This window comes from Eptesicus fuscus, chromosome 11 (assembly GCF_027574615.1).
Source record: "Eptesicus fuscus isolate TK198812 chromosome 11, DD_ASM_mEF_20220401, whole genome shotgun sequence".
NCBI classification, from domain to species: Eukaryota; Metazoa; Chordata; class Mammalia; order Chiroptera; family Vespertilionidae; genus Eptesicus; species Eptesicus fuscus.
The window spans coordinates 29,855,553-29,881,753 of NC_072483.1; the positions used below are offsets into that span (position 1 = coordinate 29,855,553).

General features: G+C 43.0%; 1 protein-coding gene across 3 annotated transcripts in view; it reads left to right on the plus strand.

Moving 5' to 3' along the window:
• The window catches only part of EPC2 (enhancer of polycomb homolog 2), a 526,369-nt gene that overhangs the window by 97,541 nt on the left and 402,627 nt on the right, over nt 1-26,201 (plus strand). For 2 of the 3 annotated variants that reach the window (XM_008138703.3, XM_028141258.2), the window contains exons 5-10: nt 11,212-11,360; nt 12,141-12,273; nt 14,471-14,662; nt 18,201-18,290; nt 19,643-19,788; nt 19,894-20,237. The exons of the other annotated variant lie outside the window; for it this stretch is intronic. In XM_008138703.3, coding sequence (XP_008136925.1) covers nt 11,212-11,360; nt 12,141-12,273; nt 14,471-14,662; nt 18,201-18,290; nt 19,643-19,788; nt 19,894-20,237 — 1,054 coding nt within the window. The remainder of the gene's footprint in view (nt 1-11,211; nt 11,361-12,140; nt 12,274-14,470; nt 14,663-18,200; nt 18,291-19,642; nt 19,789-19,893; nt 20,238-26,201) is intronic. 3 annotated transcript variants of the gene reach the window in all.

Below are 26,201 nucleotides of genomic sequence, written 5' to 3' on the forward strand. Positions count from 1 at the left end.
CAGTGAGCGCCAAGGCATTGCTGCATCAAGACCCGGCCCACAAACATGTCTCCTGCACAGCAACTCTTCCTATATAGACAAAGAGGGTCCTCACGGCCAATTGGCCTGGAGGACAATTCCTCCCAGTGACACCAACAACAATCAAGACTTAACTGTACAAAGGAGGACCAAGATGGAGACATAGGGCGGCAGCCTGATCGTTGCCTACCACAACAATATTGAGACTACGACGGGAGAACAGAGCAGACACCAGCCAGAAAGACCAGGGGGCTGGCTGAGCAGATGCTCTACAACTAGAATAAAAGAGAGGGGTACGCAGGATGATGCTGATGCCGGTGACCCAAAGTCCACACTTTAAGAACTATGGCTCAGGCGACACAATGGTGGCCTGGAACGTGCTCGGCGCAGTTCCCCCGGCGGTCTCCGGCTGAGGGGACGGCTCCACTCGCTGCCGAGCACGGACAGACGAGCCCCTGGGAGACATGGGGTGGGAGACTCCGTGCTTGCTGACCTCCGAGTCCTTCAAGAATCTCAATGCCCCGAAGTGGCCAGGTGCGCACGCTCAGCGACTGGCCACCGTTGCAGACCCAAGGGCCGACGCAGCGACGCCGGACCAGCCCACCGCCGGGCACCGGGCACACCGGAGCCTTGCCGAGCCCGCCGCCCAACGAGTTCTGCGGCAGCCGCCCTGGAGCTCTGAGAAAATGACCGAGGGAATTGACCAACAGGAATTGGGATCAAGAAGACGAAACCCCGCTGAGACCCGAGTCCAGGCGAGCCTGCGAGCCTCTGGGCTCAGATGTGGTCACACGCCTCTGGGCCTAGGTGAGGCCTCACGCCCCTGGGTTTGGGTGAGGCCACGCGCCCCTGGGTCCAGGTGAAGCTGGATTCCGGGTTCGGGTGAGGCCATGTGCCCCTGGGTCCGGGCGAATCTGAACCCTGGGTCCGGGTGAGGCCGTGGGCCCCTGGATCCGGGTAAGGCTGGGTCCCGAGTACGGGTGAGGCCGTGAGCCCCTGGATCCGGGTGAGACCACGCGACCAGGGGTCTGAGAGAGGTAACGCGCCCCTGGGTCCGGGTGGCTTCGTGCACCTAGGTCCAGGTGAGGCCACGTGCCCCTGGGTCTGAGGGAGGCCACGCACCCCTGGGTCCGGGCGAGACCATGTGTCCCTGGATCCGGGTGGGGCCTCGTGCACCTAGGCCCAGGTGGGGCCGCGTGCCCCTGGGTCTGGGGGAGGCCAGGCGTCCCTGGGTCCGGGTGAGACCGTGTGTCCCTGGATCCGGGTGAGGCCTCGTGCGCCTAGGCCCGGGTGAGGCCACGTGCCCCTGGGTCTGGAGGAGGCCAGGCGTCCCTGGGTCCGGGTGAGACCGTGTGTCCCTGGATCCGGGTGAGGCCTCGTGCGCCTAGGCCCGGGTGAGGCCACGTGCCCCTGGGTCTGGGGGAGGCCAGGCGTCCCTGGGTCCGGGTGAGACCGTGTGTCCCTGGATCCGGGTGAGACCTCGTGCACCTAGGCATGGGTGAGGTCACGTGCCCCGGGGTCTGAGAGGCCAAGCGTCCCTGGGTCCGGGTGAGACCATGTGTCCCTGGATCCGGGTGAGGCCGCGTGCACCTAGACCCGGGTGAGCCCAAGTGGCCCTGGGTCTGGGAGAGGCCAAGCGTCCCTGGGTCCGGGTGAGACCATGTGTCCCTGGATCCGGGTGAGGCCTCGTGCACCTAGGCCCGGGTGAGCCCAAGTGGCCCTGGGTCTGGGAGAGGCCAAGCGTCCCTGGGTCCGGGTGAGACCATGTGTCCCAGGATCCGGGTGAGGCCTCGTGCACCTAGGCCCGGGTGAGCCCAAGTGGCCCTGGGTCTGGGAGAGGCCAAGCGTCCCTGGATCCGGGTGAGACCATGTGTCCCTGGATCCGGGTGAGGCCTCGTGCACCTAGGCCCGGGTGAGCCCAAGTGGCCCTGGGTCTGGGAGAGGCCAAGCGTCCCTGGGTCCGGGTGAGACCATGTGTCCCTGGATCCGGGTGAGGCCTCGTGCACCTAGGCCTGGGTGAGCCCAAGTGGCCCTGGGTCTGGGAGAGGCCAAGCGTCCCTGGATCCGGGTGAGACCATGTGTCCCTGGATCCGGGTGAGGCCTCGTGCACCTAGGCCTGGGTGAGCCCAAGTGGCCCTAGGTCTGGGAGAGGCCAAGCGTCCCTGGGTCCGGGTGAGACCATGCGTCCCTGGATCCGAGTGAGGCCTCGTGCACCTAGGCCCGGGTGAGCCCAAGTGGCCCTGGGTCTGGGAGAGGCCAAGCGTCCCTCGGTCCGGGTGAGACCATGTGTCCCTGGATCCGGGTGAGGCCTCGTGCACCTAGGCCTGGGTGAGCCCAAGTGGCCCTCGGTCTGGGAGAGGCCAAGCGTCCCTGGGTCCGGGTGAGACCATGCGTCCCTGGATCCGAGTGAGGCCTCGTGCACCTAGGCCCGGGTGAGCCCAAGTGGCCCTGGGTCTGGGAGAGGCCAAGCGTCCCTCGGTCCGGGTGAGACCATGTGTCCCTGGATCCGGGTGAGGCCTCGTGCACCTAGGCCCGGGTGAGCCCAAGTGGCCCTGGGTCTGGGAGAGGCCAAGCATCCCTGGGTCCGGGTGAGACCATGTGTCCCTGGATCCGGGTGAGGCCTCGTGCACCTAGGCCCGGGTGAGCCCAAGTGGCCCTGGGTCTGGGAGAGGCCAAGCATCCCTGGGTCCGGGTGAGACCGTGTGTCCCTGGATCTGGGTGAGGCCTCGTGCACCTAGGCCCGGGTGAGCCCAAGTGGCCCTGGGTCTGGGAGAGGCCAAGCGTCCCTGGGTTCGGGTGAGACCATGTGTCCCTGGATCCGGTTAAGGCCTCGTACACCTAGGCCCGGGTGAGCCCAAGTGGCCCTGGGTCTGGGAGAGGCCAAACGTCCCTGGGTCCGGGTGCGACCATGTGTCCCTGGATCCGGATGAGGCCTCGTGCACCTAGGCCCGGGTGAGGCCACGTGGCCCTGGGTCTGGGAGAGGCTAAGCGTCCCTGGGTCCGGGTGAGACCATGCGTCCCTGGATCCGGATGAGGCCTCGTGCACCTAGGCCCGGGTGAGCCCAAGTGGCCCTGGGTCTGGGAGAGGCCAAGCGTCCCTGGGTACGGGTGAAGCCAGATCCTGGGTCCGGGTGAGGCCGTGCGCCCCTGGATCCATCTGGGTGAGGCTGGGTCCCAGGCCCGGGTGAGACTACGCGCCCCTTGGGTATGGGTGAGGCCACGTGCCCCTTAGTCCGGGTGACGCCGTGCCCCTGGGTTCGGCCGAGACCAAACCAGAGGGAGTCGGACCTCCATTACCACCATTTGTCCACCATCCAGAGCTGAGGGGTCAGTGCTGACATGTACACATAAGGAACTACTGGACATTGAAATTGGGTCTCAAAAGAACTGTTGGTCCAGGGGGAAGCTCGCTACAGATTGATTCATTTGCCTGTCAGCATAACTATTATTGCTCGTCTCACATTCAGTTCTTATTAGTATATATCTAGTGACATATGATCTCGCTCATCTAGGGGAAATGATGAACAACATAGACTGAGGAACAAGAACAAAACCAGAAGCAAGGAGGCATCGATTGGACTATCGGGCCTCAGAGGGAGGATAGGGGAGGGTAGGGGGAAGGTGGGGGGAGGGGGAGAGTTCAACCAAAGGACCTGTATGCATGCATATAAGCCTATCCAACGGTTAAGTTCAACAGGGGATTGGGGCATGCGTGGGGAGAGGGGTGGGATGGGAATGGGGGGATGAGGACAAATATGTGACACCTTAATCAATAAAGAAATTTAAAAAAAGAAAAAAAAAAAGTAAAAAAAAAAAAAGAAAGAAAAAAAAAAACAAGCAGAGTTAACTCTTTCTTGGATTTCCCAAGTGTAGATGGCATTCCCTAACCTGAACTGAGTTTTCAGTTTAGTGTTTTAGTTCTTAACTAAGGAAATCTAAGATATGTTATGAAGATTTAGTGCCTTAGAAAAGATTATAGTGAGATAAATTTGTAAATATAATAAAACTTATAAATATAGATTATTGGGCATGAGGAAGGAAAGGTTTATCTGAATCATTTGAACTGCCAGTGGCTTTTTAAAAGAAATGTAATTAATTTAGATATATTGCAAAGCATAAACTTTTAGCAGTGTCTTGAAGGAAAAGTATAGGAAGTATTTATTGCATTTTAAACAATATTCTAAATGTTTAAATGTGTTTTATTTTTAAACTAGAGGCCCGGTGCACGAAATTCGTGCACAGAGGGGGGTTGTCCCTCAGCCCAGCCTGTACCCTCTCCAATCTGGGACCCCTCAAGGGATGTCCGACTGCCCGTTTAGGCCCGATCCCTGGGATCGGGCCTAAACGGGCAGTCGGACATCCCTCTCACAATCCAGGACTGCTGGCTCCCATCTGCTTGCCTGCCTGCCTTCCTGATTGCCCCTAACCGCTTCTGCCTGCCAGCCTGATCACCCCCTAACCACTCTGCTGCCAGCCTGTTTGCCCCCAACTTCCCTCCTCTGCCGGCCTGGTTACCCCTAACTGCCCTCTCCTGCAGGGTTGATCACCTCCAACTGCCCTCCCTTGCAGGCCTGGTCCTTCTCAACTGCCCTCCCTTGCAGGCCGGGTGCCTCCCAACTGCCCTCTCCTGCTGGCCATCTTGTGATGGCCATCTCGTGTCCACATGGGGGCAGGATCTTTGACCACATGGGGGCAGCTATATTGTGTGTAGCAGTGATGATCAATCTGCATAGTACTCTTTTATTAGATAGGATAGAGGCCTGGTACAGGGGTGGGGGCCAGCTGGTTTGCCCTGAAGGACGTCCCGGATCAGGTGGGGGTTCCCTTGGGGTGTGGGGGCGGCCTGAGCGAGGGGCCTGTGGTGGTTTGCAGGCCGGCCACGCCCCCTGGCAATGCAAGCGGAGGCCCTGGTATCTGGAATTTATTTTCCTTCTACAATTGAAACTTTGTAGCCTGGAGCAAAGCCAAGCCTGGGGCTCCCTCCGAGGCCGGCAGCCATTTGTGTTGGGGTTATAATTGAAACTTTATTGCCTTAAGTGGGTGAGCCCGGCCAGGATAGGATAGGATAGGTTAAGTTACTATTTTCTAATTAGTATTGAGAATTTCTTGTAATGTTTTCTTATTTTTATGTGCTTCTCCATCCTATCTAATAATAGACAAATATGCAAATTGACCATACCTCTGACACACCCACAAGCCACGCCACGCCCACCATCCAATCAGAGCAAGTATGCAAATTAACCCAAACCAAGATGGCTACAGCCACAGAGAGCAAGGTTTCCTAGGTAACAGAGGAAGCCAAGCTTTCCGCCTGCTCTTGCCAGGCCTAAGCCTCCACTCAAGCTACAAAGTTTCAATTATAGAAGGTAAACAAATTCAAACAAATGGCGGCAGAATGGAGCTTGAGAGAGCAGGCCAGGGTTGCCGCCGGCAACAGGGGAAGCAAAGCTTTCTGCACATCCTGGCCGGGCCCACCCGCTTAAAGCAACAAAGTTTCAATTATAACCCCAACACAAATGTCTACCGGCCTCAGAGGGAGCCCCAGGCTTGGCTCTGCTCCAGGCTGCAAAGTTTCAATTGTAGAAGGAAAATAAATTCCAGATACCAGGGTCTCCGCTTTCGTTGCCAGGGGCCGTGGCCCGCCTGCAAACCACCACAGGCCCCTTGCTCAGGCCGCCCCACACCCCAAGGGAACCCCCACCTGATCCGGGACGCCCTTCAGGGCAAACCAGCTGGGCCCCACCCCTGTACCAGGCCTCTATCCTATCTAATAAAAGAGTATTATGCAGATTGATCACCACTGCAACACACAATATAGCTGCCCCCATGTGGTCAAAGATCCTGCCTCCATGTGGACACGAGATGGCCACCACAAGATGGCCAGTAGGAGAGGGCAGTTGGGAGGCACCTGGCCTGCAAGGGAGGGCAGTTGGAGGTGATCAACCCTGCAGGAGAGGGCAGTTAGGGGTGACCAGTCTGGCAGAGGAGGGAAGTTGGGGGCAAACAGGCTGGCAGCAGAGTGGTTAGGGGGTGATCAGGCTGGCAGGCAGAAGCGGTTAGGGGCAATCAGTAAGGCAGGCAGGCAAGCAGTTGGGAGCCAGCAGTCCTGGATTGTGAGAGGGATGTCCGACTGCCCTGGGGTCGGGCCTAAACAGGCAGTCGGACATCCCTTGAGGGGTCCCAGATTGGAGAGGGTACCGGCTGGGCTGAGGGACAACCCCCCTCCGTGCACGAATTTCGTGCACCGGGCCTCTAGTTGTGTAATAACTAGTCCAGCTTTTTCCTGAATCTTAATTCCTACCCCTACTCTTACCTGTGGTGTGGTTTCTTTTCCAGTAGTCTTTTTATTCCTCTCTGTTTTCAGTTGTGGGACAAAAGACTATTCCCCTTCATGTATGCTATTGCTGGTAGAAATGTTTGTTTCAAAATGAGAAAGTTGGGAAAGCAGTTAACAATGAGTACTCCCTACCCCCGCCCCAGGTGTTTAAGAGGTGGGCAAGCATTGGAATATGCAAAAATGAATACAGCAAGCAAAGATTCTCTGCTTCCTTCTCTATTGCCACAAAATGCAAAGACTAAAAGTAAGGGACTTCTGAAATACTTGCTTGGTAGTCTAGAATTTAATTTTAATTCACCAAACTAATATTTAATTTGGGAATATTTAAGTACTTTAGGCTGTTCTTAAATGAGATGGTCTTAAGGCACCAGCAAGTCTAAATGTACTGATTGGGAAGTCTTGAATCCCAATATACATTTAGTATGTTTAACCCCAGATAAACAATTGTTAGTATCTGTGCCTTCTCTCCTTCCTCTCTGTGGACCAGAAGAAGCAAGACAAACAGGAGAGGGAAGTCTCATGGTAGTGGTTGTCAGTCTGACTGCACATAACAGTCACCTGTGAATTACCCTTGGTTATAAAAAGATCTACAGTTAATTCTAAAGTGAAGCAGTTTGAGAACCATTTCCCTAGGGATTTGGCAGTAGGTCAGAACTATATGTTACTGGAATAGGAAGAAAGGAATTGGCCTTGAGCAGAAACACTTGTGAGGAAGAGTAAAGGGAATGAGTGGGTTTGAATGTAGGGGGTAGGGGCATCTTAAAAGCATATAGAAAAGTTGTCAGTACGAACTCATGGGTTTTAATATATTGGTACAGTTAGAAATAGATATATAGCTCTGTGCACGTGTATGTGCATATATATATTACATAAGTATTTCCTAACTCTGTTCTCTGAGAGGGTCTAGAAGCAATGACTCAGTAGCAGTGGGCATGCTTAGCATGTAGATTGTGACTTTAAATACTGTTTTTCATAAAAAGGAACCAGGGCTCCTTAGAAAAATGATTGATTCCAGATCTGGGGCTGAGAAAGCATAAAGATAAGCTTGGAACATTCTGCTATGCCAGAAAATAAGAATATGATTAAAATATGTTGGAGCCATGTCAGAAGGAGGACTCCACTGAGCAGAACTAAGAAAGTTTGAGTGTCAGAATAAATAAGAATAATGATAAACGATAGAATATAACTAACCCATGAGTCCATACTGATATAAATGGATGGATGAATGGATAATTGACATACAGACCCATAGATAAGAGAAAGGTACTCTTTTCCTTATAAGAGAATTGCAACTTATAAATGTCAACGGAATCATTGAATTTGAAAATCACCATTTGGCAACTACCGTAGTAAAAATGTTTCAAGCAAAAGTTAGAATCAGTGGATACAAAACTAGTGGGGGGAGATTTGATGAAAAAGATTCAAAAGTTCTACCGCATACTTTTTGATTTAAAAAGGAAAAATAGTAATTTTACTAGAGAAACCTGGCAGGTGTCATCATAATCAAGTGATCAAAGCTAACATCAGCATTAATAGGACAAATAGATATAATTTAACTTGTAATATGGTGAGAGAAGGATATAATACTATTGTGATAGTCCCACTAAAAATATGTAACCTGAATTTAATTGTGGGAAAACATCAAAGACACCCAAATTGAGGAACATTCTGTAAAAATAAATGGCTTCTACTCTTCAAAAATATCAAGGTCACACCCAACCTGTGTGGCTCTGAGGTTCAACATCAACCCATGAAACAGGAAGCCACGGTTTGATTCCTGGTCAGGGCACATGCCCGGGTTGTGGGCTCGATCCCCACTAGAGGATGTGCAGGAGGCAGCCGATCAATGATTCTCTTATCATTGATATTTCTCTCCCTCTCCCTGAAATCAATAAAAACGTATTTAAATTCATGTATCTATAAAAAGGTCATGATCACTGTAGAAAATCAGATTAGAGAAACATGTCAACTAAATGCAGTTTTATCCTGAATTAGATCCTAGATAGAAAAAATTATTACATTTTAATGAATTTTAATAATAAAAATTACTGTTGTCCCACTTAATGTCCTTTTTAACAAGTTATATAAATATATAAAAATATAACTATTATGTTGCTGTAAAGAACATTAGTAGGACAATTAGGTAAATATGAATTAAATCTATAAATTAGATAATAGGAATACATCATGTTAATTTCCTGATTTTTATAATTACTGTGATTATATAAGAGAATATTATTTTTAGAAAATACACTTTAAATGTGTCTAGGAATAAAGGGGGATTTTATCTTACCTTTTTTTCAAAAAATCTTTAAAATACTACTGTTAATAAACATGTGTGTATATGTTTCTTAGTTCATTTGGGCTGCTGTAATAAAAATACCAAAGACTGGCTGTGTGGCTTAAACACAAACATATATTTCCCACAGTTCTGGAGGCTTGGAAGCCCAAGGTCTAGGTCCCAGTAGATTCGGTGTCTGATGAGGGCCTGTTTCCTGGTTCATGGACGGTCATCTTTCTGTGTCCAGAGAGCTCTCTCGGGTTTTCTGTATAAGATCATTCATCCATTCCTAAGGACCACACTGATAGCCTAATCACTGCCACCTCCAAATACCATCACATTAGGAGACTAGAATTTCAACGTAGGAATTTTCAGGAGACACAAACATTCAGTCCATAACAATATGCATATATATAAACATATAACATATGTGCATGTATGTGTATATATACAGGGTGAGGCAAAACTAGTTGTGAGTACATGAAACAGTTTTTCTTGTTTATTAATTACTGCATTATATCCACACAAACAGCTGTAAGCCTAGTTTTGCCTCACCCTATATACATAGAGAAAAAGATAAAGCAAATATGAAATATTAACATTTGGGGAATCTGGTTGAAGATATATGAGAATTCTTTATGCTATGTAATGTTTTTTTGTAAATCTGGGGAAAGGAAAAATTAGGAAGGGTAGTTATTTGGGCCTACAGAGAGCTGAAAGTAAATGAGTAAGACAGGGCAGAAGCACATAGTTCAAGAGGAACCCTTAGTGAAGAGGGAGCAATCTTAAAAGGTTCTCATGCTCTTTTGGATATTGTTCAGCTGGCTTGTAGCCTTGTATTATTATTTATCACTAGAGGCCTGGTGCATGAAATTCGTGCATGGGTGTGGTCCCTAGGCCTGGCTGGTGATCGAAGCATGAGCATCTGGCATGGAAGGGCAGGTCCCAGCTGACCTCTGGGCCCCCGGACCCCCACGCATCCCCCTCTGCCTGAGTCATTGGGCCCCTGCCCAGCTCCCTCAGCCCCTGGGAGCCGGGCAGCAGCCCTGCCTCCACTGGTCGCCATCTGTGGGGTGATCAGCAGGGCAATTGGGCTCCGCTTGCACCCACCTTGGCTTGGCGCTGCCCGCTCACCTGCTCCACCATCCCGCCGCGGTCCCGCTCTCGTCAGGGCCCATAGGGGCTGGCAGTGTTTCCACTGCCACCCACTGCCAGCGCCTGCCATGTTCCGCACTGCCCCCTGGTGGTCAGCGCACATCATAGCGAGCAGTCGAACTCCCAGTCAAGGGGACAATTTGCATATTAGGCTTTTATTATATAGGATTGTAATCTATTTGTCTCTCTTTCTTATAAGACTTAAAGCTTCCTGCGTATAGAGGACATGTGTAGTATCCTGCACAGAGTGGACACTTTTAATATTTGCTGTTGATAATGTTAATTATTTTTTAATTAGAGGGTATTATTGCTGCCTAACCCCCCTTCCCTCCAAAAAATTGCTTAAAATCATGCGTTAGATTTTGCCTTTTGTCATACACATAGTACTGAAGGGAAAAAAGATTTTCCTCTTGATGAGATAAAGGGATGACTTATTAACATAGTATTTCTTAATGTTTGATATGCAGTACCTTAATGGGACTTAGTTTAGATTATGTTTTGTATGTGCTGATCAATTTTAAGATATAAGAAACTATGCTTAAAAGAAAAAAAAAAGAATAAAACTTTTAATCTTTCTCAAGTTTTATTTTCTCTTCTGTAATCCTCCAGCATGAAATTTGGCTTTCTTCAGGTTCTTTTAGTAATCATATTGCATTATTAAGTCAAGGATGGAAACAGTAACTTTTGTATACAAGTAGATGCTGCTAATTATAGCTGAGCATTCTCTGGTTATTAAACACAACTGTCACTCTAAGTTTGTTCAAATTGTATCTACACTTCATAGTAAGAACTTAATACTCTGAAACTCATAGTTATTACTAAATCTCTCTTCTACTCTGCAGTGAGGTGCTATTACAATGAATGATGATAATCTCATTCCTTGAGAAACATTATATCTCACTTTTAGTTTTATATCTGAGTTCCTGAAGTGAAGCTTTCTTGTCATTGTGCATGTTTACATTGTAGTATATTGAACTTTCCAGCCCCCAATTACAGAGCTGGATGGATGGATAGAGACCCATTTTGGCTATTTTTAGGTAACCTTGATTTGACAGAACTGTTCTCTCTGTCATTGGAAAACACCTTGCTACAATTCAAATGGACTGCATTTTCTAATACACTAGGTTTTGTTTCAGGCAGATTTTAAAAATTTGGTTACACTGGAATTATCCCTTCTATGTCATTCCATCTTTTCAACAGCTGGTAACACTTTTTTATGAATATTAATTGAGATATTTGCTTATACTTATATTTCCAGAGTTAGATAGGTTTTTAATGTGGTTGTTGTTTAGATGACTTTTTAACTTTTACATTTAACTTTTTTATTTTATTTTATAGAATGGATTTGTTGGATGAAACTAGAAATGTGGATAACTGGATTAATTGCTTATTCTTTTTTAATTGTCTTTATGTTCAATAGAATCGTAAGAATGATGAAGCCTCTTATGAAAAGATGTTGAAACTGAGACGAGAGTTTAGTAGAGCCATAACAATTTTGGAAATGATTAAGAGAAGAGAGAAAACAAAACGAGAATTATTGCACTTAACCTTAGAAGTTGTGGAAAAAAGGTAACATTGCTACAATTATATACTAGTGGCAGCTTTAGCCAAATTATGGGCAATATATAACCAGATGAGAGAGAGAAAGAGAGATTTTGTTGTTGTTAAATTTAAAACAATTGAAATCGATACTCTAACAAAATCTACTTTTTTTTTTTTAAAGAATTGTGGTTGCTACTTGTTTAAGCAGATTGTTACAATTTGGACTACAAATTTGGGGGTATCTTGGGGTATAGTATAGATCCTCTAAGTACACCTGATTTTTTGTTCTTGTTATTGCAGAATCATTGAATTGCATTTAGAAAAGAACCTAGAGATCATTTTGTCTAATTCTCTGTATTAAATTTTCTATTAAGCAAAATTTCAGGGAAATGAATGTTTTATTTATTGTATTTTCTGATTAAATATAAATATTTTTGTTTCAATGCATTTTGAAAATGTATTCTCTAATTTATTAGTCATTTTCCTGCATAATTATATTGTCCCTAAACCTAACAGAATTTAATGTATTTCCTGAAGTTATCCTTTCCCTGTGCTTCAAAATATAAAATATACAAGAAATTTGTCTTCTGTATACCTAAGAGATTTTTTGTTTTGGGGTTGTTGTTGTTTGTTTGTTTGTTTTAGTTACGAAATCCCAATTATGAACTTCTTTATTCATGCAAATTTTGTTTTAAGAATCTTGATTGTTCTGTTTGACTAGTTGTGTTCCAATTAATTGAGGTAGCATTGGTTTTTCTTCATTTTTAAAATGTGCAACATTTTTTTTGTTGTTGTTACCTTTTCAAGATATCATTTGGGAGACTATGGTGGTGAAATCCTTAATGAAGTGAAAATCAACAGATCAGAAAAAGAATTATATGCCACTCCAGCAACTCTTCATAATGGAAATCATCACAAAGTCCAAGAATGTAAAACTAAGGTGAATATCCTCTGGGGAGAAACATGTATGATAATATTGATTTCACAGTTATTGGTTTCTGCAGTTGTCTTAGTATAGTTTGGTTAAAGAGAGTAATTAACATGTATTTAGTTCTTACTATTTGCCAACACTTTGCTGGAATTTTACATACATGTGGCTTATTAATTCTTGTAACTAGCCTTTGAGATAGATTTTACTTCTGTGTGACTTCCAGATCAAATAGCTAATGAGTGGCAAATTCAAGATTTGAATCTAGATCTTATACCAAGGACGATGTGCTTTCTACTGTGCAAGCTGCTTCTGTAGAGAATAAGGTTAAAGTTTAGTTATTACCTTTAGCCTTAGCAAATCCTGCATCATACTTACTGGCAGGCGTCAAAATCTAAAACTAAAGCATTTTTTATTGAGACTATTGAAAGTTATTCTTGTTGTCATCATCATTGCCAGAACCAGTAATTATCAGTTGCTATCTACACTTCATGATTTGAAAATGTCCTCTGACTTCTAGACTACAATTTTTTCCTAGTAATCGCACAATGATTACTTTAGTTTCTTAGACTAAAGAATTATATTTATTCATTATTCTATTGGCACATTGATTAAAGTATTCAATTATATTTATTCAGTATTCACTTGGTACATTGATTAAGTATTCAATAGATAATACAAAAATTAGTAAGACCTTTAATTTTAGGAGCATAGATTTAAATAAGGAACAGGTATTAACTGAAGCATTAGACAGTAGAGCTTTGCTGTGTAGCAAGATTTAAAAGTGACTTAGGGTGTTTGTGGAAAATTCATCTTTTAAAAAATGTACACAATCCTCACTTTTCATGGGTTCATTCTTAAAGGTCAAGGAAGAATGTGGAGCAGGAAAACTCCTTTACTCAACTCATGTCGGTTCAAACACCAAAGTTCTTTCTTATTAATCACAGGCATCTAGCCCACTTACCTGATACCCCTTAAATCACATTTGCCTCTATAACCAGCCAAAATGTTATCATTGCAAAAAATGACATTTTCTAAGTTATTTTTTAAATCCACTTTACTAGTATATAGATAGATGCTTTTCCTAGGTATGTGATTGGCAGGCATAAAATCTGAAAATCTCAGCCCCAAATAACTGACAGAATTAGTCTTTATTATATATTGATTCTTACTGTAGGTCATCTCTAAGAATAAACACTCATCCTATTTAAATTCTACTTTTAGATATATGGTTGCATCCATAGTTGTTCTACACTATAACAAAGTTAACTGTATTTACTTTATCACATACCCCACCTTAAAATATAGGCACTTTCTAAGAAGTTATATTTTCTTTTAGTTGGTGTAGCTGTACCCATTGTATGAAACAATTTATATCTCACTAATTTGGCGTTTAAGCAACATTTTCATTGTGTGTACCATTTTGACCCTAAAGTAGTTTTAACAAAAATCTGAGCTACATGGGGAAATGAATAACTTCCTAAATATTTTTACACTTTTCATATTGATTGTACTTTGGTGCTCAGAACAGTCATTTTCAAACTTTTTAAAGTGATAGGTCCCTTTTGTTAAAAAGAGTGCCAGTATGTTAAAACAGAAACAGCTGCTCTGTTGAGGAGAGGTGGGGGCTGGAAACCCACCCTATTGGCCTGCCTTTTTCCCATATGGCCTCTGAAGGACCCACAGAGCTCTGTGGAACTTGAGAACAGTTTGATTATTGTTCAGTTGAGGCAGTAATTATACATTCTAAAAAGTGACTTTTTTTCTAGCTATTTCCCCGCAAAAAAATTTGAGTTTTTTTAAAGTTGGAAATAAGTAGAAATTAGTTAATAAATTCATAATCTAATTCAAGTTTTAAAAATAAAAATAATTAATTTTCATCATTAGGACAGTGATAAAACTAAAATTAAATGTAAATACTTTTTAAATGCTGGATTGCAATAGAGCAATTTTTTAAAATCACTAACATCTTAGTTTAAGTATTAATAACAATAAATAAAGTAAATTTAAGTACCATAATTATTTTTTATCTTATAGACAGTAAGAAATTTTTAAATTTATGATTACATAATTTTTGCATAATAAAAGCAGTAAATAAAATCACCTCTGGGGTAAAAAATGTATGTTTTTCAAAGAGCAGTATAGTTTTTCATGATTTCTAAAATGATTTTCATTTCTTCCTTTGGGGGGAAAATCGTCATGTTAACAGCACCCTCATCATTTGTCTTTGAAAGAAGAGGCTTCTGATGTGGTTCGTCAAAAGAAGAAGTACCCAAAGAAGCCTAAAGCAGAGGCTTTGATAACATCTCAGCAACCCACTCCTGAGACATTGCCTGTGATCAATAAGAGTGACATTAAGCAATATGACTTTCACAGCTCAGATGAAGATGAATTTCCACAGGTGCTTGTTTTAAAACTATTTTAAAAACATTTCCTTCTAGTCTTTTATATTGCTATATTTTAAAACATAATTGACATCTTAGAGTTTTTATTCTTGCTCTCTTCACCTAATGGTATAGCATAAATATTTTCCACATTATTTTTATAGCCATTGAAATGGTTTTTATTTTTTGTTATTTTCCATCAGTAGGATAGAATTTATTCTATTATGGAGAACTTGGGTGGTTTTCCGTTTTCCCTTTTAAAAGAAATGAGCATCTCTATCTTTTCTCTCTATTTAAAATAGATTATTAGAAATGAAATTACTGAACCAAAGATTATTAATATTTTAAGACATTTAATACATAATTATAAATATTCACCAACAGTAATTCCCTTTTTACCACCATTATAGCTTACAGCTTTTAATATTAATTTTGCTAATTTGTTTGGCAGTAACGATTTGATTATAAAGATAATTTAGAAGCACTGATTCAAGTTTTAAACTTGTAAAGATAATTCTCTTGTTTATACTGCAACAGTTTTATAGAAAAAAATGTTTGCAATTAAAATCTCAATTTTACTTTCATAAGTGCTATTTTTAAAACAAGACTTTGCTCTTGCCGTTTGATCAATGGTTAGAGCATTGACCCTCAGACCAAAGAGTTGCAGGTTCCATTTCCAGTCAAGAGCGCATACCTTGGTTGCAGGTTCCCCAGCCCCGGTAGCAACCAATCAATGTTTCTTGCTCTCCCTCTCTCCCCCACTTCCCTCCCTTTCATATTTCTCTTCTCTCTTCCTTCCACTCTCTAAAGCATTTTAATATTGTTTTATTGATTTCATAGAGGAAGGAAGAGGGAGAGAAAGATTGAAACATCAATGATGAGAATCATTGATCGGCTGCCTCCGAGCCTGCAACCCAGGCATGTGCCCTTCAGTTAGGCCGAGACTCTATCCACTGAGGCAAACCAGCCAGGGCCCCTTCCACTCTCTAGAAACCAATGGAAAAAATATCCTCAGGTGAGAATTTTTTAAAATACCTTTATTTTATATAGTAAAGGTTCACTTTTTAAAAATTGTTTAGCACCTGGTCTAGCAATATCCTCTTTTTTTTCTTTTCTTTTCTATATGTATGGGCAACCTAAAGAGAATACAGTAACAAACAAGCTTTCTCATATTTTAACATTGTGACTTACTTGCTTTAAAAGAAATTAAAAAACAAAACAAACAAATAAAATTTAAAAAACACCATCACAGATATATTTGGAAGCAAGACTGTTTATAAAACCCTTTATTATAATTATTTAAGAATCTAGAGTTTATGTAAACTAGAGGCCCAGTGCACAAAATTCGTGCACAGGTAGGGTCTCTAGGCCTGGCTGGCGATCAGGGCCCATCTTTGGGGCAACTGGCAGGGCGATGGAGGGGAGGGGGCTGCTGTCCCCGCCCCCTGTTGCTACAGCTGGTCGCCTCCCTCCGCGGGGAGATCAGGGGGCCTCCACTGGCACCTGCCTAGGCCAGCCTGGCAGCAACCACTCACTGGCCCCGCCCCCTGCCACCTCTGCCAGTTGCCTCCCTCTGCAGGGCGACTGGTGGGGCAATCGGGGGACACCCGCCTTGGCTGGCCTGGGGCCTGCGGGCTCGGCGCAGCTCCTGCATTGAGCATCTGCCCCCTGGTGGTCAGTGCGCATCATAGTGACCGGTCATTCCACTGTTCGGTCAATTTGCATATTAGTCTTTTATTATATAGGATATTTACTTTGGCTAGATTATATTTTTTACTCTTTTGTCACTGATTTAGTTTTTTATCCCAGATGATAAATTAGCATTATAAGTATTGTAACCAATGCACAAAGATGTGTTTAATTTAGTATACTCTTGAAAAGCACTTAGTGAAATAATTTATTACTTTGGTCAGAAGATCATCCAGTTAGACTTATGCAGGGCTTTGAGTAGCCATGGAACATTAATTAAATGACCTTTTGAAAGAATGAGGGAAATAATGTCCTAAAAAATAGTAAGTTTCCAGATAGAAAGTGTAGGGAAGGGCTGTAGGTAGAGAAAACAGCATATTACAGAGCACTGTTTGCAATTTGGCATTGCTGGAGCATAAAACACAGAAGAGAAGAAAGAGTGAACAGAATGGTGCCTGGAGTACTATCCAGATAGCAAATGACCTCTGTCTTATACTATTGGGAAATAATTGAAGAATTCTAAGTCAGAATATGACAAATATAGATATATATTGGCCTTATACTGATGGTACTTTTGAGAACCTATAATGTTTTGCTATACAGTCCCTTTAAGAATGATACCATGGGATACTATGACCTATAGAAATTTTTCCCTTACTGCTAGCATCAGTCTGTCCATCCTGATAATAGGGCACACTCAACATACTAGTCATACATTCCTCAAACATTAAGGTATCTTCATTTCTGTTCAAATTCTCATGTTTATTCACATAGTCCGCAGCTCCCATAACCACATGAAAATTGTATTTTGAAACTTTTAGGTTTCTCTGTGTCCTTGTACAAGGTCTTTTGACAACCCTGTCATTTTTATAATGGTATCCCCATATTGCTAAAGTAAGTATTTACCTACAGTTGGACATCATTAAACTATTTAGAACAGGCGTCCTCAAACTACGGCCCGCAGGCCACATGTGGGTGTTTTTGCCGTTTTGTTTTTCTACTTCAAAATAAGATATGTGCAGTGTGCACAGGAATTTGTTCATAGTTTTTTTTAAACTATAGTCCGGCCCTCCAACGGTCTGAGGGACAGTGAACTGGCCCCCTGTTTAAAAAGTTTGAGGACCCCTGATTTAGAATGTTGCTCTTACAAATCAGGATTTTATTGGTAAAAAATCAATAAAATAATTGTATGCTTTTTCTTTGACCAATAAACAAGGAAAAAAAGAAGACTTAAGAGAACAAACATTTTAACCAGACTTATCCACTGGTTCGCAGGAGAGCAGAACTAAAACTCCTGTCTCTTCTTGATCGTGCTTCTGGTTTTCCTAAAGTGGCTCTCTCTTCCTATAGCTCAGACTAAATCCTAAAGTCCACTCCTGGGGAATGATGGTTGGGAGGAAGGGGTGGTATGCTTCATGCAAAGAATTTCTAAGTCTGTGATACTTTCTATGTGCATTTTAGAAAAGGTAGATGATTGGCAAAGGAAACAAAGTATAAAATTCACATTTGGGATTTCCTTTCAAGTTTCAGGTTTGGGGCTTGGTTCTGCAGGAAGACCAATCTGCCCTAGCTTTCTATTTCTGTATCCTCCATAGGGCTGGTGGAGGTATATTGTAACCTCAAACAAATGCCTTTCTCCCCTGGATGACCCTGCTTAGTGGTAATTACCACAGTTTGGAAATAAATGTGGAGAAAACATTTTTCCTCTCAAAATAGAGGGAGGGATTTGTGAGGTTCAAAAATTTGCAAGTTAACATAGGAGTGATATACTATTTATGATCAGATTCTAATTTTAGACCATTACAAAGGTTTATCTATTGACTTTTGATAACTCCTAAGTAGAATGCCTCATTCCTCATTTTTCAGGTACCGTCTCCAGTATCAGAACCTGAAGAAGAAAATGATCCTGATGGTCCCTGTGCTTTCAGGAGGCGAGCAGGATGCCAGTATTATGCTGTAAGAACTTTATTTTTTGTGATGTTTTTGTGAACTGGAATTAACAGGTAACTCTTGTCAAGGTGACTTAGTCTTGATCTAGAAATTGGAAATCCTTCAGCATTTTTTATTTAATACATCCTGTGCAGATACCAGTAAAAGATGCTCAAAGGTACTAAGTTCTTTCAAAGGATATCAGAATTCTTCACTTGGAAATTGATGACTCATATTTTAGAAATCTAGTCTCACTTTGGGCTTTCAGTGTAGCTATAGCTCAGCAGTTAACGAAAATTACTCAGTGTCATTGCTATAGTTAGGTAAGCCCAGAATATCTAATTGAACCTTTGATGACTGCCAAGTATTTATTAGAATTTATTGTTAGACAAGCCATCTTGTGCATACATATCCAGTAAGTATCAAACATAAAGGACCATTTTTAAATTTTATCTAATCATTATATTCATAACTATTTTACACACTTAGAAATTATTTTGTGCTATTAAGTCAAGTTTTGGTATAGCATTATATCAAAGAACAGGCCTCACTCCCAAATGTTTGGGTTTTCAGATAAGGTATAACTATATAGTTATAAGGATGCCCTTCATATATGGCTTGTGGACACCATTTGTCATATAGCCTTTTCAGGGTGTGTGTGTGTTTTTTTTAAAAAATATATATTTTTATTGATTTCAGAAAGGAAGGGATAGGGAGAGAGAGAATGAAACATCAGTGATGAGAGAGAGTCATTGATTGGCTGCCTCCTGCACTCCCCACACTGGGCATATGCCCTGACCAGGAATTGAACCGGTGACCTCGTGGTTCCTGGGTCGACACTCAACCGCTGAGCCACACCTGGCTGGGCAGGGTGTGTGTGTTTTATTGTAGAAGAGGTAGGGAGTTGTTTACAAATTATGCTAATGAGAGAAGGAAAATATTAAAGGGGCAGAAGTGCTAAAACACAGAAAAATAGAATAATAAAGGGGATGAGAAGGTAAAGAAATGGACTGTATGTTCTTAAAAGTAAAGAGGAAGTGTCAACTTGACCCATGCGTGCTTAAAAAGTGTAATTTTGGGTCCAAAAAAATTTCTTCGGGTTTATCGCAATAGAAAGCTTATTACTAACTTCACTATCTTTACTTTTTTACATAAATATTAAAAGCCATGTTATTCTTTAAAGATTTATTTCTTTTTTTAAATATACCTTAAATGTGTTTATATTGTAAACTAAATTCAGTTTGAATTTTTAAATTTCTGAGTATCTAAATTTAATTGTTTTCCTAATGCTGTAATTACTTTATTTTTATCATGAGTTAGCTTTTTTTTCATTTCAGATTTACTCCATGAGTTTTAATTTATTTTTCCTTTCTTTGCAGCCTCGTTTGGACCAAGTTAACCATTCATTTGAAAATTCAGAATTGGCAGATCTGGATAAGTTGAGATATAGGCATTGCCTTACAACACTCACAGTCCCAAGAAGATGTATAGGATTTGCAAGGAGGCGAATTGGCAGAGGTGGAAGGTAAACTATTTGTTTTGACATGGATTTTGTTTACAAGATAGAAGAAAACGTATAGGAAAATGTTAAGTTCTTCCAGATAATATTTGGTTTTATATTGTTTTTCAGGGTCATAATGGACCGAATATCCACAGAATATGACCCAGTCCTGAAGCAGATAGATCCTGAAATGCTGAATGGTTTTTCAAGCTCTTCCCAAACTATAGACTTTTCTTCTAATTTCTCTCGGACCAATGCTTCCAGTAAACATTGTGAAAATAGACTGTCCCTTTCTGAAATATTAAGCAATATCAGATCATGTCGACTACAGTGTTTCCAGCCAAGGCTACTAAACGTACAGGACAGTGATAGTGAAGAATGTACCTCAAGAAAACCAGGGCAGACTGTGAACAATAAAAGAGTTTCTGCAGCATCTGTAGCTTTATTGAACACCAGCAAGAATGGCATATCAGGTAAGCTATTAACTTTATTAGAGGTATATCCTGCTGGTTTTTTCTCCTTAAATTTCATTATATACTCAGTAAACTTACATGGTAAATTTTGAAGGTTTATTTTCATAATCCCACTGGGAACTGCAATTTTATCTTAATCTACCACATTTCCTTCCATCCTAAGAAATTAAACCTAATTATTGTGGTTGACATTTTAACCAAAATGTCCTGATACCTATAATACTATTGAGGTATATTCTGAGTGTGTGGGCCTGCTGTGGTGACTATGGAAGCAGAATGCATAGGGATTCCTATGGGCAAAGTGATTATAAGCTGCAACCATATCATCATTGCACAATGCTGTCTGCTTTAGTTAAAGAAAACGTTTATTTTTAAGTATTAATTGTCCTTAAAAATAGGCATTGCTCCTCAAGAGTACCATTGAAAGCTTTTTTTGTGTAAAATGATATTTTAAGAGGCTTTCTATGAAGAGTTATTACTTTTATCTGGTAACACCTTTTTAATTGAGATTTGAAAGTTTTTTTTATTTTAAGAAACATTGTGCTCAGTATAATTTAATATTTTTATGACATGTACATTGTAAATAATGTATAATATCTAGAGAAACAAACGTGTAATTTTGATTTGTTTCCCTCTGTGGATAGCTTCTCTTTATGCAAGTATGTATAATTTATAAACATCCTTATAACAAATGCATTGCAAATGATTCATGGTATCCAGAAACAACATAGATGTGACTTGACTTATACTGGTGATATCCTTTCTTTCTCTTATAGGTATAGATTTCTAAATTATTTCCTGGATGGTGTGTTTTAGTATGCAAAATTATGTTAAACTTATTTAAAGTGATTTTAAATCATTTTAGCTTGAAATTTGGTCTCAATAATGTTCAGTCTTTTAGTTACTAAGTTGCTTATTTTCAAACTGACCTAGAAATATTTATGTGTTTAAAAGTTGTAATGGGAAATTGAATTTGTTTGAATGATTGGAAGTTGGAATATCATTTCTCCAAATTAATTGGTTAATATTCTCCTAAATGAATTTAGGTAAGGAAAATGGCATCCTGTTATGTAAACTTCATAAGTCTGTAAAGTTTAATGAGCTTTTGAAGCTGAAATGGATAAATACCTAATGTGATTTTGAGGTGGCAAGATTGTCAGAAATCTAAAGATAATAGGAAGTTGATGAATATAGGTCAGATCTTTTTTTCAGCCAACTCCAAGACCATTGTTCAAATGATTGAACTGAACAGGAATTCCTATCCCCAAAATTGCTCAAAATAATTTTTGCCAAAAAGGGAGTTTAAAAAGCCTGTCAATACAGGGATTTATAATTAGATTTGACCATAGAATGAGTTTCTACTTTACCAATGTATATACTAAATCAAAAAAATGGTTTTAATTTATTCCTTCGCAGCTTGAACATACTTGCAGCTTTTCTTCTATACAGCCCAATCCACTTTAGATCTGACTTAACTCTTTTCCAGAAAATATATATTTGTTGCATATTATTGTATCATCAATACTCTAAATGCATTGGTCCAGAAAAAAACTTAATGTAACTTAAATAATTTCATAATCAGCTCTAGAATTTTATGACACTACCATACATTAGCATAAAAAAGGCATTTAAGTGTTATCTACCCAATAAAAGAGTAACATGCTAATTGACCGTACCTTCGCGACACCCACCAGCCAATCAGGAGTGAGTATGAAAATTAATCCAATAAACATGGCGGGTTAATTTGCATACACAGGCACCAAGCAGCTGGGGGCGGGGCGGGAAGCTTGCGTTGTTGCCATGGTGACGACTCAGGCGTTCTGCACCACCCCAGCCGCTCCAGGCCCCTGGGCAGCGTGGGAAGGCAGAAAGGTGGCTCTGGGGCCAAAGCAGAAAGAGGCGGTGCCGGCAGCCAGGGAAAGGAAGGCCCATTCTTACACGAATCTTCGTGCATCGGGCTTCTAGTAATAACTAGAGGCACGGGGGGGGGGGGGGGCCATAAACGGGCAGTCGGACATCCCTCTCACAGTCCAGGACTGCTGGATCCCAAATGCTTGCCTGCATGTCTGATTGCCCCTAACTGCTTCTGCCTGATCACCGCCTAACCACTCCCCTACCAGCCTGATCGACGCCTAACTGCTCCCCAGCTGGCCCAATTACCCCTAACTGCCCTCCCCTGCCAGCCTGGTCACCCCTAACTGTCCTCCCCTACAGGCCTGGTCGCCCCCAACTGCCTTCCCCTGCTGGCCCGGTGACCCCTAACTGTCCTCCCTTGCCAGCCTGGTCGCCCCTAAATGCCCTCCCCTGCTGACCTGATTGCCCCCAACTGCCCTCTCCTGCAGGCCTGGTCACCCCTAAATGTCCTTCCCTGCAGGCCTGGTCCCCCCCAACTGCCCTCCCCTGCAGGCCTGGTCCCCCCCCCAACTGCCCTCCTCTGCCGGCCCAGTCACCCCTAACTGCCCTCCCCTGCTGACCTGATCGCCCCCAACTGCCCTCTCCTGCAGGCCTGGTCACCCCTAAATGTCCTTCCCTGCAGGCCTGGTCCCCCCCCCCAACTGCCCTCCCCTGCAGGCCCAATCACCCCCAGGTTCCCTCCTCTGCCGGCCCAGTCACCCCTAACTGCCCTCCCCTGTTGGCCTGATCGCCCACAACTATCCTCCCCTGCTGGCCATCTTGTGGTGGCCATCTTGTGTCCACATGGGGGCGGCCATCTTGTGTGTTGGAGTGATGGTTAATTTGCATATTACCTCTTATTATATAGGATAATAAAATACACACTTCTCAGGGAACTTAAAGTTAACTGCCATGCATCCAAAACGGAAACCATTCCCACGCTCCACGACATTTTGAATTTAATTTAGAAAATCAATTTGCAGTGAATATTATAAAAGTAAATATATTACAATTCGGGTGTTCTTGAATATTTTCATCTGAAAATTCTCATGAAAAATGATTTTAAAGTTGGTCAGGGCTGCCACTTAGGGAAAAGTGTGTTGTTTTTTTAATAGACGAGCGTGATGTTTGGGGAAGGTCTACTGCTTGCATCTACAGACACTTATGGTGTACAGTGTTAAATCACAAGTGTTAAAAAGTTTAACATCATAGATAATAAGATTTTTATTTTTGCCTTTCTCCTACCATTGGAAAAAAATGATCTGTGTAATTTTTCCTGTCTTACGAGTTTTTTTTTTTAGTACTCTCAACATAGTACCATTTAAGCTACAGTAGAATCAATATTTTTTAATTGAACTCTTAAAATATATAATTATTTGTTACTAAAGGATTTTGTTTGAAGTTTTCCTTCTCTGCTAAGTGTGATCCTCTAGTCATAAAAGTCACAAGGTTTTTTGTTTGTTTTTAACAAATTCCTTTCATTTCAAAATAGTAGGCATAGATATATAAATGCATAATGAAACAGGTATTTTAACAGCATTTTTTAAATAACCACAGAGCTATGGCAATTTTAAGTATCCATTTGTACTATATATATATATACATATACATATATATATATACACATACATATACATATATATATATATATATATATATATATATATATATATATATATCCAGCAATCATAATGACCAGTTGCTATGATGCCCACTGTGGCCAGTGAACCAGCCCGATCAGGGGGTGGGGCCGGCCAGCCAATCTCGCAGCCCCTACCCCCTGCCGACCTGCCCCTGATCGTACTCTCCCACCCTGATCAAGAGCGGGGCAGCCGGCCAAACGCTCCCTCTTTTCCCACAACACCCCGCCAGCCCCACCCCCGATCAGCCAGCCCCACCACGATAGGCCCGCAGCCCCTTCCCCTAGCCGGCCTGCCCCTGATCACACCCCCCCCCCACTCCAATATGGGGCGGGGCTGGCCAGCCAACCTTCTGCAGCCCCTACCCCCAGCCGGCCACACCCCCACCGGGCACCCACTACCCTGATCAGCCCACAGCCCCTCCCCCTGGCCAGCCCCGTCCTTGATTGTCACCCCACCTCAATAGGGGACGAAGCCAGTTGGCCAACTTCCTGCAGCCCCTCCCCCCGGCTGGCCTTGTCCCTATGGGCCCCCACCACCCTGATCGGCCCCCAGCTGGCCCTGCCGCTGATCCCCCCCAGTAGGGGCCAGGGCCAGCCGGCCAATCTCATGCAGCCCCTCCCCCCGCCTGGCCCCACCCCAGATCGGCCCTCCATCCCAATCAGGGGCAGGGCCAACTGGCCAACTGCCCATGGCCCCTCCTCCAGGCCACTGGCCCCTGATCGGCACCCCCATTCGGGGGTGGGGCCCACCGTCCAATCGCCCACAGCCCTGTTCCCCAGCCATCCCAGCCCTAATCAGGCCCCGATGGGGATGGGCCAGCTGGCCAACATCCTGCCATCTCCTCCTCCCGACAGGCCCAGCCCCAATCCACCCCGATTGGTGCCAGGCTGGCCAGACCCCACCCGTGCATGAATTCTTGCAATGGGCTTCTAGTTTTCTCAGTTCCGGTAATTTTAAGTGGATTTTAAGTGGATTTCTCGGTTCCGGTAATTTTAAGATAATTTTAAGTGGATTCACTTCAATTCAATAAGTATTGATAGAAATTCCTTCATCTGCCTAAAGCAAAGGATGTAGGTGTTTTTAGAAAGTTGTATTTTGATATATGATGGATACATTCAAAAGGATTGAATCCTCCTATATGTGGTTTCTTTTAGTCTATGTGTCTTTAACACTTTTGCCTTCTGCTTATTCTTAGTTGCCTTTGTCTAGAGAGCATGTGTGTTTAAGAGTACCAAGACTGACACAGGACCATATTTGTACCTGGCAGGGTATCACTGAGCTAGACAAATTATAAGTACTGAATCTTCTGTTTCACAGCAGGCAAATCCAGCAAATAAAAGATTTAATCAGAAAAGAAATATGATACACTTTTGGAAGTAATATTTATTTGTATCACAGGTTCCTTAGTTCTTAAAAAACAACTTGAACTTGAGGTCTAGTGGCAAAGAATTTTCTTTTTTTTTTCATATTGTTTATAACCCAGTTAATGCTTTTCAAGTCATAATCCCTGTGTTCTAAATATATTCCAATTCTTATTTTTGTATCATACATATAGGACTTAAAGGAATAAATATTGAAATGTGTGTCCTAAGTATTAGAAGAACTAAAACTAAATACTTCATTTTAAAGCAGAGACGCGTCTTGTAACTATTAAGTAAAATAAGGATATGTTTTCTTAGTTACAAAATTATTCTCAAAGAATAGAATCAGGACAGAGAAAGGAAAAGTAGATTGTGTTGAACATGGCAAGTGAACAATCAAGGGTTATTCATTTCATACATAATTATTTAGGATATTTGCAAAGCACTATATTAAGTGTTTAAAAGTTGCAAAGTTTTACAAAAAAAATAATCCTTATCTTCAAGAAGTTTACAAGCAAATATTGCATTCTTTATATAAAAAGACTAGAGTCCCGGTGCACGAAATTCGTGCACGGGGGTGGGGGGGTGTCCCTCAGCCCAGCCTGCACCCTCTCCAATCTGGGACCCCTCAAGGGATGTCCAACTGCCCAGTGGGATCGGGCCTAAACGGGCAGTCGGACATCCCTCTCACAATCCAGGACTGCTGGCTCCCAACTGCTCGCCTGCCTGCCTTCCTGATTGCCCCCAACTTCCCTCCTCTGCCGGCCTGGTCACCCCTAACTGCCCTGCCCTGCAGGGTTGATCGCCTCCAACTGCCCTCCCTTGCAGGCCTGGTCCCTCTCAACTGCCCACCCTTGCAGGCCTAGTGCCTCCCAACTGCCCTCCCCTGCTGGTCATCTTGTGGTGGCCATCTTGTGTCCACATGGGGCAGCCATCTTTGACCACATGGGGGCAGCTATATTGTGTGTTGAAGTGGTGGTCAATCTGCATATTACATTTTTATTAGATGGGATAGAGTCCTGGTGCACGGGTGGGGGCTGGCTGGTTTGCCCTGAAAGGTGTCCCAG